The sequence below is a fragment of the Crocodylus porosus genome, unplaced genomic scaffold, assembly GCF_001723895.1.
Source record: "Crocodylus porosus isolate Cpor-Errol unplaced genomic scaffold, CroPor_comp1, whole genome shotgun sequence".
In the NCBI taxonomy this organism is placed as follows: Eukaryota; Metazoa; Chordata; order Crocodylia; family Crocodylidae; genus Crocodylus; species Crocodylus porosus.
Window position 1 is genome coordinate 47,544,678 of NW_017728950.1, and position 11,449 is coordinate 47,556,126.

An 11,449-nucleotide genomic window follows, 5' to 3' on the forward strand; every position below is an offset into this window, starting at 1 on the left:
AATCCCAAACAGATTACTCCATACTGCATTTGTTTTCTGGGAAGAAAGGGGTTTTTGTTTTTTGTTTGTTTGTTTTTATTTTCTGTCCTGAGATCCTACTGATATTCCTTGCCTTGCTTCAAGTACCTGTGGAGTATGCTGAATAACATTTTTTCCTGGAAAATCACTGTGTGCATCTGTAAATAAATCATGGCCAATTTAACTTAATTGTGGTTCATTCCAGGGACAAGCTTGTCATACTGGGTGCATCTACACCTGCAATTAAGGCAAAACCATTAAACTCCAGAGCACTTTGAGCCAAAGTAAGCTGCTCCTGGGCACAGCGTCTACACATGCACCTGAGACAATAGCACTTTGAGCCAGGGCAGAGCAACCCTGGACGGGCAGCAAGCTCCAAAAGGCCAGGCTCTGGGCAGTGATGTCAAGTGGTAGAGGGACTGGCTGGGGCATGAGGGTGCAGAACCTGCAGAGCTAGGTAGCAGGATGCCTCTGCACTTTAGCACCCTTGTGCCCCAACAGTACTATCTTACGATGGAGTTAATTAATTTACTGTGCCCTAATACAGGTGCATGTGTAGATGGTGATGCTTTACTGTGGCCCTAATTAGTCAACTCTACAGTAAACTCCCCTATGTGCTCTCCCTGACCACCTACTGGCAGAGGAGCAACAAAGCAACTTGGAAAAGCGACTGTGTAAATGACTGTGCCACTTCTGTTTTAATCTGAGTCAAAACCTGGGACAAGTGGAACCACCTCAAATGAGATCTGTTTATAACCACACAGAAATACATACCAAGATGGCAGCATTTCTAGATAGGTGCAGTAGCAGAAACAAAATTATGCAGTTGGCAGGGACTGAATATGCCGTCCAAGGGAGTGTTTTGCCCATTATCACTTTAACTGTCTCTATGGTGAGGGTGGATTGATGCCAGTGATTCTTTCTAGAGATTCGACTTGCAGACATCATCTTTAGTGTGTCTTCCACAGCTTTATAGCACTCCCATGCAAGAGAAAGAAGTGTCTCAGGAGTGCCTGGGGCAAGTCAGAAGACCTAACAGATCAGAGAATATGAATACACTCGCACTGCCTTAAATTCAGTAACTTCTCCCCATTTACCCCAGAAGTACATGAATAGTGAACAGGTTTGGATCCTGAAATAACTTGCTGTAATGATTTGCTTAGTACAGGTCACATCAAATCTTTACCAGTCCCTGCATAAAGCAGGAATTTAAAAAGAGACTGATATGTAGGTGCATATATGTGTGCAGATAGATGGCCTTCTATATGTACTATATAATACATGTATAGGTATATATATATGTGTGTATGTATACATATAATATATATATATATATAATGTTATAATGTATAGTAGGGATTAAATACTGTAGAGGTTACCTTGAGATGTATTTCAGTGTTGAAACTATGAAGAGTACTTACCTCATGGAACAGAATAAGCTCTAACACTTTATTGGGAACAGGAATTTTGTTGAAAAACACACCAAAATGTGAAATTTGACTATCTGATCTTTCCTTATTTTCAGTGGTGCTTGGGTCAAGGGTTTTTGGTTAGAGCTCATCTTTTATTAGTAGCTGGGATAATTTTGAAAGTGTATGGATACTTCTGCTCTTGAGTAAATGGTTAGTGATTGATAACTTTCTTTCTAAATAAAATCCAAAACCTCACATTTCCCTTACCCAGTATACAAGGAATAAAATATATTCTAATTACTTAACACAAATTGAGTAATGTCAGGAAATACAAAATGAAGGCCATTACTTTGCCTCTTCCTTTGGAAAGGTATACTTCCTCTCTGGGATTATCTTCATTGCTAAAAAAATAGTTATCCTGAAGGCAGTTGGAAGAGCAGGACAATTCAAGCAGAACTTGTGAAGATCAGCCCTAGATCCATTTCCTGATTTACGGTCATTATTAAACAAGCAGCTCCATCATATTCAGTGGACTTCGTATAAACTTTCCTTTCCCCTTGTTCTTCCATGGTTGAAGCTGTGGCCTATCCGTTGTAGCAGGTGGTATGACTCATGCTTCCACTTTTTCTGCCAACAGAGGTCTCCATCTCCCTAGCTATCAATCTCTCCAGTCCTGAATTCTTTGTATAAGGTGGGGGGATAGTGTTACAGTGATGCTGTAGCTGTGGCAGTCCAGGGATTTTGCAAGAGGCAGAGATTTCTTAGGGTGATATATTTTACTGGACCAACTATATAGCTGGGACAGTGTTTAGCCCAAGAAAAGATACCTCCCTAAGAAAGATACCTCCCTAAGAAAGCCCACGTGCATGTGGGCTGGATTGGATGATCTGTAAGGTCCCTTCTAGCCCCTAACAAGTATGAAACTATAAATCCCTGCCTGTCCTATGAAGCAGGGAAGCAGAAGAGGTAAAGAGAGGATTGGCTGAAAAAAAGAGCCAAAATCTACCTTGTTTTGTGCAGGGATGGTTTGGACAAATATGATGCTGACTAAGGGAGGGAGTTAGACTAGATTAGCATCTCTCAACCCACTGGTCACAACCCAAAAGTGGGTCACAAGAATGTATGAAAAGGTCACCAACAAACTTTAAAAATGGATCAAAAAACTTTTACAAATGGATTCTCCTTTAAAAGAGAAAAATGGTGGCTCTTCCCTTGCAGGCTGGCAGAGCTCTAGCCTGCCAGGGGCTGCTTGGGGCCCCTCCTGCCCCACACAGTGGGGGGCTGGAGCCTGGGGGGCAGTGGGGAGTACCAGGTTGGGACTGACACAAAATGGGCCCTGGTACAAAGAAGGCTTAGAACCACTGCACTAGATGACCTCGGGCGGTCCCTTCCAGCCTCTATGACGTCTGTGTGCCTCTGTTACTCCTCTTGTGCTGAACTTCTTGGCTTCGGTAGGTTTGTGCGACTTCAGTGTGCCCCTTGCCATCCTGGCAGATGCAGAAAGGCACGGGTTCAGCGGCTGGCAGAGAAAGACGAACCTGTGAGGGAAGCTTCCAGCTTCCGGGCTTACTGTGCGTGAGGGAGGGAGGCTGGGCGGAGAGGCGAGGGGGCGTGGCTCTGGCGCCGGGCGGAGAAGGGGCCGGCCCGGGATGCTGTGCAGCCTGTACAGGTCAGGCTCACTCCCAGCTCGTCCTTTCATGTGGCCGGGTAAGAGGCGGCTGCCAGCAGAATCCAGCCAGTCCCTCCCTCGCTTGCCCAGGAGGCTCCAAGCAGCCGCAGCAGCTGGGTGCGGGCATCACTCATGCCAGCCACCTTCTGCACCAGCCGGGAGAGGAAGAGGTAAAGACTTGCAGCGGGACCCGGGCATCTGCTGGCGGATCCGGATCCGGATCCCACCCCTCACCAGGGATGCGGCTGGGAGGGTGGAGAAAGGCAGAGGAGGGGGATCCTAGCTCTTCCTGCACAATGTAGAGCCCCAGTGATCCCCTCCCCTCCCACCCGAGTTGGGTTCCAGGCACAGACGAGAGGGGAAGAGGAGAAGCTGCAAAGGGATCGAGAGGAGCCTGGAGCAGAGGGGAGACTTCGGGGGAGCAGCCTCTGGGCTTGGGCCGGGAGGGGAGGAGAAGAATCCGGGTGAGAGAGCAGCAGGCAGGGGGACCTTGCAGAGCTGAGGACGCTCTGTGCTGCCCAGCCGGCGTGCGGAGATTTCCAGCTACTGCTTCTTTTCCAGGGACGTGTCGAGCCCCCGCCCCTCTGCTCCTGACTTGGCCATACAAGCGCAGGCAGCAACCAGGCGGCCCTCTCTCCCCGCTCTTTAATCTTATTTATTGCAATCTGGAGGGCCATAAATCCACCATGGGCAGCATCATCTTCACCCCCTCCTCCCTGAGGCTGCACGTTGCAGCCCAAAACCGATGTCCCTGGCAGGTTGTAGACCAAAACCAAGGTTGCAGCCCAAAACTGATGCCTCTGGCAGGTTTCAGCTCAAAACGGATCCTCCTGGCAGCAGGAACTAAGTCTTAAAATGAAATCAAGTGGAAAGGTGGATCAGCCAGTGCCTCTGCTGTGCACACTGGAGGGCATTGCAAAGTCAGTGTGTAAGAGGACTGGATACCTTGGATGGTTTGTCTTTTACTAGTTTTAAATATGGCATCTCATCTGCCAGGATCAGATCATTGCATAAATGCCCTGAGGTGGGGGAAGGTGCAAGGATATGTATTGCTTGTGCATATTTTTTAGTAAAAAATAGAAGCAGTAATATTATAGTAGCAAAGGATATTTGATCATTTTCATCAGGGAAAATGAAACTTAGGGTGCTTGCTATATGAAAATATGCTTTGAATGCATGCATTGAAGTGGCTATTACTTGCAGCCATTTTTCCGCGTTGTTCGGAAGCCCTAAATGGCCTTATGCTGCAAACGTTCTCTTTGGTGAGAAGCCCTTCGTCCCCCTATATGTTTGCTATGTCCTTCAATGGTATACATTGAGACTGTTTGTTTAAAGGTTTTCAGGGCTGGCCCTTCACATTTCAAAATTTTTTCACAAAACATATGATGCTGCTGGTTAAAAGAATAGTTTTAGTGAGGTCACAATTGGGAGACAAAATGCATTTAGTTTTCAAATGCAAAGAGAAGAATAGGAATCATGACATTTTTCTCCTAGGACGTCCAAACAATTTGATCCCAAGCAAATGTAAGTTAGTGGGAGTATCTGCATTAACTTCAGTGGACTTGTGTCTTTAGATGGCAAACAAAGCCATCTAAGGTATATTTAAATATGTTAGACCTTGTGCTTGCAGTGTTGTCGCCTACATTTTCAGTGATTGTTCGAGTTCACATGTTTAAACGTTTAAATTAAAGCTGTTCAAGCTTCGATGAGATCTAACTAATATAACCCCCAGGTTAGTTTAATATATTAATGTCCCTATGTTTGAAGTTTGAACATGATACAATAAGTAACAAATAATAAAAGGTAAGGAATAATTTTAGGGGAATAAGGAATAATTTTAGGGGTCTCCATTTATTCATTTTATGCAGCATTTGGAGACAGTTTTTGGCTTCTGCTGGAATTATTTGTTAGTTACTGAGAGGGCCCAGAGGTGACTTCATAATGCCATAAAATTATCTGATTATTAATGGGTTTTTATCCACACAACGTTGTTCCCATATAGAATATATTTTTCTATTGAAACAAACATTTTGCTGCTGGAGAAGCTTGCTTTGCACTGTATGCAGTATGTTTACATTGAATTATTTATTGTTAGAAATATTGCTAAAATGATTGCAATGTATTAACTCATGTATTTAATTATGTACAATAAAACACCTTTTAAAGAGTTATGTTTCTAATAAAGTGTTGTTAGAGTAATATTAATAAAATTGTTTCTTTTCTTAAAGCATGAATGACCTGATGAATTGTAAAAGTTTGTGATTGTGGAGAAGCATGTCAAAGAACCCTTAACTTTAAAATCAAGAAAAAATATGAAGGAACTGTCTGTCTGACTGAATTTTTGGGCCACAGCATCCCACAGAGAATACAAAATGGCTTTTTGTAAAAGCGCTGCAGCTAGTATCCTTGAAGAATGGTGTTTGAAGGAACCACTGTTTGGTTGTAAGAAGCATCAGAATGTCAGAAAAAAATTGAGACTGATACGAATAATAGGGCTTTTTGTGAGTATAATGGCCATTAGCACTTTCTCTCTTTCAATTAGTGCCTTTTTCAAGGTGGATCCATATAGCACTGAGAGAGCCAGCAGTCTAGGGAGCCAAAAGTCAATACATGGGAAACAAAGAACTCTATTGGATTTCAAGGAGCAGAACCAAAATAGCACAATAGCTTCACCTGTTTCTATGAAATATGAAACTGGGCATGACAATGCAACAAAAGAACACTCCAAGGGAGAGTACCCCAAAGACCTTTTTTCTCTTCAGGAAAGAAGAAGGGGTGCAGTTGTCCTTCATATCATTGGAATGATTTACATGTTCATAGCTTTAGCTATAGTCTGTGATGAGTTCTTTGTTCCTTCATTGACTGTCATCACTGAAAAGTTGGACATATCAGATGATGTAGCTGGGGCAACATTCATGGCTGCTGGTGGTTCGGCCCCTGAACTCTTCACCTCTTTGATAGGAGTCTTCATAGCCCATAGTAATGTTGGCATTGGAACAATAGTAGGCTCTGCAGTATTCAACATCTTGTTTGTCATTGGAATGTGTGCTATATTTTCTCGAGAGATCTTGAATCTTACCTGGTGGCCACTCTTTCGGGATGTGACTTTTTATATCATTGACTTGCTCTTGCTAATCACATTTTTTCTGGATAATTCAATCAAGTGGTGGGAAAGCTTAATACTGCTATCAGCTTATTTTTGCTACGTGACTTTCATGAAATTCAATGTTCAAGTGGAAGAATGGGTGAAAAAAATGCTAAGCAGGAATAAAGTTGAGAAGGTAACAACAGACTCTGAAGGAAAGGTTTGTTATTTTTAATATGCATGCATCATTACATTTTTTAAAATTAAATTTTGTATTTTAATATTTAATATGCCTATACATTTGTAACACGACTGTTCCTTAGAAATCCCTTAATGTGACATTAAGATTTCTGTTTTAAATTAAACCAGTCTATACATCCATTGGAACGTAAAATATGAGAACTTTTAGGAGATCAGTTATTCATTTCCATAATAATCCAAACTTGAGTAGTTGCTATTACATCTAGGATTGAGAAACTACAGCTTTTAATTTTATTCTCAAATTAGGCAGTAGCTGTGTTAATTATGCAATGTGTTGGCCAGAACAAGTAAATGTACAAAGCCTGGTACACAGAAATATTTATTACGTGAATTGGTATTTATAAGTGGAAGGACACATTTTTGGTTTTTTAAAGGGACTTTGGGTTGCTAATCTCTGTCACATGGATGATTACTTTCTGAACAATGGAGGGTAGACATAGAACAGAGGTGGTATTTGGACTTTGGTGACAAAATTGTCTCATTTTCATTGTACTTTTTGTTCACAGATCCCTTCTACCCATTGTGAAAGTGCCAGATAATTCTATATTATATAATTTTATAAATCAACACTATCATTCTATATACAATATAAAATATATGGAATTATAAAGTATATTCAAAAGCAACTATTATAACTTCTTTTGTTTGTAACACAAAGTCATCCTTTTCTCTAGGGTATGTAATGGTCAGATAGCTTTTGAAATCATGGAAATTGAATAAGGGTATATTTAGGAAATTTGTTTTTAAGTTTGTTTTGCAAAATTTTGGTTTATGCAAGATGTGGTAGGTAATTCTGCTATTCCCCTGTGTCAACCCTACTTCTAAATGCACAATGCCATAATAAGCTGGAAGTGGGCAGTGCAGAAAACTGTCATTTGTGGCATTTATCTTTAGTGTTGTAACCTGACAGCAGATGAACAAAGTTCTGAGAGGTCTACATAAAGAATCAAAAAGCTTGAGAGCTTAGGTGGCTTAATGACAAATCTCAATCTTAATCGAATGAAAAATCTAGATGTTCATAGTCAGAGGAAAAGACCTTGAGGTGAAGTAAGTATTTACTTTGATTATCAGCCCTCTGTTAAAAGGCTTCAACGAACTTACTGTAGACCAAAAAAGGAAATTCACCCCATGCAAAGAACACATATAATTAAAACTAAAAAGAGGGCTGAGTGGTATTAGAGGAGGGATTCTCAACCAGGGTGATGTGGCATCCTGGAGTGCTTTTGGATCCTTTCAAGAATGTTGCAGGGTGCCACACAACATTAACACTGTTAGGTGTGCAAACATGATTCACAAGATAAATCCAGAGGTTTCAAATGGGAATCCACAGTGTTAGAAAAAAGACCTGTTGTGGTCTTTCTGAGTTTTTCTGAGATGAATTCCTCTAGCTTTCTGTAATCAAGAAATGAGTGAAAAGTAAGAGCTGACATTATCCAAAGGGTGCCTTGAGCCAAATGATGGGTGCCTCAAGTCTAAAAAGGTTAAGAACCACTGTGTTAGAGGGTGAATTCCATCCTCTAGCGGGACTCTTTTTTGGAGCCTGTAGTATTTATCATCACACATTATTTTGCTTGTCCATTTACTGGTAAATTGTGTATAGAGATGGTGCAATGCATTCTGGCATCTGTTAGGTGTGGTGTTTTGTTATGTACAGCACACACCTGCAGACAACCCGGCTCCCACCATTCTGACCCGCAGACTGGCCCCACGCTACTCATCTAGCCTGCAGGGCCAGATAGGCTGAACACCACTGTTCTAGGGTAGTCCTCATGATCATATTACCATAGTATCTTTATGTAAGTAAAGTATCTCAAGGAAATGTTAAGTATACTTTGTACAAGGAAATTGTGAGGATTAGAACTCAACTAGAAAAACACAGCTTGTGGAGTTTATCAATGTAACAATCATTTGTCTAGAAAAGAATGTATGGATGTAAAGAGATTTTAGATGTCACGGGAGTTCACTGTAAGCTCTTATTTTCCTGCTCCTCCTTTTTACATTTTAAAAATTCTCCCCTCTGTCCCATCCAAACAACCCCTAAAAGAATGGTGTAGATTGAAGAAAATCTGGCAGAAATTGACTGCAGTATCTGAGTGAAAGTGAGGAGAATAGGCCAGATTACAAGTTCAGTTGGGGCACCATGTGGCCCTCATTGTTTTCTATGATACCAAACATATTAACAGAACCCAAATAAAAAACATTCATCATTCCTCAGCTTTACTGCTTCTGCAGCAGCAGGTTACATGCAGGGCAGCAAGGTGGTGATCTCATTGGTGAACTGTTGGAGGGTGTGGAAGAGGTATAAAGGTTAAAGGGAAGGATGGAGGACAGATAAAACAGGAAGGAATTGTCAGAAAACATAAAGCAAAAGTGGACAGAGACAGGGTAGTTAGAGTTGGGGGATTAAAAATTAAGAGAAAGGACACAAGTAGCAAATTGCGGAAAGGGAACCAAGCTTGGTCTTGGAGTCTTATGCCAACCAAGGCCAGGAATAGATTATATTTAGCCTGCTATGGAAGTACCAGGTCTCCATATACTGATCCTTCCCAGAAGTAGCCTGGATGAGCTTTTAGTATAAATTACCTTTTACTAACTCATGTCTTCCTTAGGTGGATGGAGGGATCAAAGGGAAAAGGTAACGGCTGAACTAAGGGATGGAGAAAGCAAATAGAAACAAAAATGGGCTGCAGAAAGTAAAAACAATATTTTGATAAAGTCACAAAAACACAAAACCTAAAGACAAGCGGTGGGAGCAGGGATTTTAGCATCTTCATGGGTCGTCTCACTATGGAAACAAAGGAAGGGAATAGGAACTGGATTTATGCTTCCATACCCAATCATTAGACTTTGCTTTGGCTTAAGTGTAATGTCAGGGTGAGTACCATTTGTATATGTTGCATCCTCTTCTGTGTTTCAGATTCCATTGAGGTAAGTGTAATTAAAAGCCTTGGTTTTTAATTGCTGTTGATGAAATACTGAAACTCAACTGTTGTTGATGAAGTACTGGAACTAAAGCTATGGTTCACTTTTTAGTGCAGTTATGGCTTTTTCTTGATGACAAAGGAATTATTTCTGAAAGATTCTGTTTGCATTGTCTGATAAATATCCTCAAACAGCTCTGGCAATTAAAAAATGGAAGTGGCAAGGGAATACTATGGAATCACATCTGATTCAACAAGAATAACATTCTGTCCAGATACCTAGGCATGTGTTTTTACATGCCAGTTACAATATTTCTTAGTTTGCAGAAGATTGCCTGTAAACCACTCCCCACAAAAAACCTGCTTATAGCAATTAGACACAATGTTAAAATTGATCTTAAAGATAACTTTTTGTTTTAAAAAATCTTAAAGCAGAATGTGATATTGACTGTTACCTATTAAGAGGTGCAACCCTCTAAATGTGCCAGCACTTTTAGAAAATGGCACTAATTACATTATAAATGACAGGCAATTTGCAAATGAAACTCTTAGGTAGTTAAGCTATTCTCTACCTACAGGCAGCTATAGCTAAAAATATGTATATATCCACACTGTGGGCGCGCCTACATGAGATGTTCACTAAACAGTTGACTAATTAGCTGTGAGTAAACATCTTGGCATCTACATGTGAGTCCCTGTTAGACTGGAGTAAACTAATTTACTCTGTAGCAGAATAGCATTTGTGAACACAAGTACTATCCCACTGTGGAATAAAAAAAAATCAGTAGTACCAAGTTGGGTACAGTATATCTTGACTTAAGGTAAAACTTAAGTCACCAATGTACAGCTAACATGGCACATTTAAAAATTCTTGAGTTTATAGTGGCTTTTTACAGTTTACAGTAGCTCCAAGCCTCTCTCCAGTAAATATTCATGGACCGTATATCCATAAACCACTGAATCTTCCCCCACACTATTCTGCTCCCCTTTCTCTAGAGAGTGTGTGTGTAGCATTGTTTTGTCATTCATAGGAAATTTGGAATCTCCTTCCATAGCCTTCCTCTAGGTGGCTAACCCCCACAAATACAGACATAAATACACAACATTTCTGCATTGGAATTTTGCATGCCAACATAAGAGTGAGATTGTTTTTTCATCCTAGTCTGCAAATGGAGAATCATTTAGGTGGTTGGACAGACTGTGGCCCAAATTCAGACATTGTCTTAGTGCTTACGCCTTATTTGTTTTTGTCTTTAAAACTTTGGGGCAATCTTTTGTCCACAGAATAATTGCAGTGGCTTGGAGGGTAATACGTGGTCATTCTAGAGTTACACTAAAAATTTGGTAGTTTAGGATTCCTACTAATGTATTTGATTGTTTTGCTACCTGCTATTGACAGCAATTAAAACACTTAGTCAATTACTCTCCTTTTCTCTTAGCACTTCTGTTAATTGCTCCATGAAGAAGTAGTGATTATAGCGATTTGCAACACTGGGTTCTTTTGATTTTTCTATATCTCCCTCTGGATTAGCAAGCTAAATATGACAGCATGGAAATGTGATGCAAATTAAATACTCTTAAATCTGGGATGCCCACTAAGTTTGATCATGCAGCCTGTGTGAATTCTACCACAGAATGGAAGTCTGAGGACCACTTGCCAAGAACAATGGGATGATATATATAGCCATTAGGCCTGTGTGAAGAGGCTAGTATTTACTTTGGATTCAGATTCAGCCGATTTGGGGGATGGTGATTTGATTCAGTGATTCAAATCACTGTCCGAAATCGATTCAGCTGAATTTGATTTGGACATTCAGCTGCTGCCGACTCAGCCGAATCTCTGAATCTCACAGGCCCCATCCCCCGCCTGCTCTCCCAGCCATGGCAATGGCTGGCCCTCCTGCCCCAGCTCCCAGCTCTTTGAAAAAAAAAGGCCTGACTCACTGGGTGCTGCCTAGTGGGGCAGCGATTCCTGCTTCCCTCCCACTGCCCTACGCCTCATGGGAGGCTCTGCCATGGGGCTCCAAGCCCCCGTCCATTCCCTTGGCCCCCCATCCCCCGCCTGCTCTCCCAGCCATGGCAA

The 11,449-nt window shown here is 41.3% G+C and overlaps 1 protein-coding gene across 1 annotated transcript in view; it reads left to right on the plus strand.

Moving 5' to 3' along the window:
• The first annotated feature begins 3,073 nt into the window (after positions 1 to 3,073).
• The window catches only part of SLC24A2 (solute carrier family 24 member 2), a 175,892-nt gene continuing 167,516 nt past the window's right edge, over positions 3,074 to 11,449 (plus strand). Inside the window, exons 1-2 of the mRNA XM_019555411.1 lie at positions 3,074 to 3,269; positions 5,328 to 6,404. Coding sequence (XP_019410956.1) covers positions 5,472 to 6,404 — 933 coding nt within the window. The 5' untranslated portion in view covers positions 3,074 to 3,269; positions 5,328 to 5,471. The remainder of the gene's footprint in view (positions 3,270 to 5,327; positions 6,405 to 11,449) is intronic.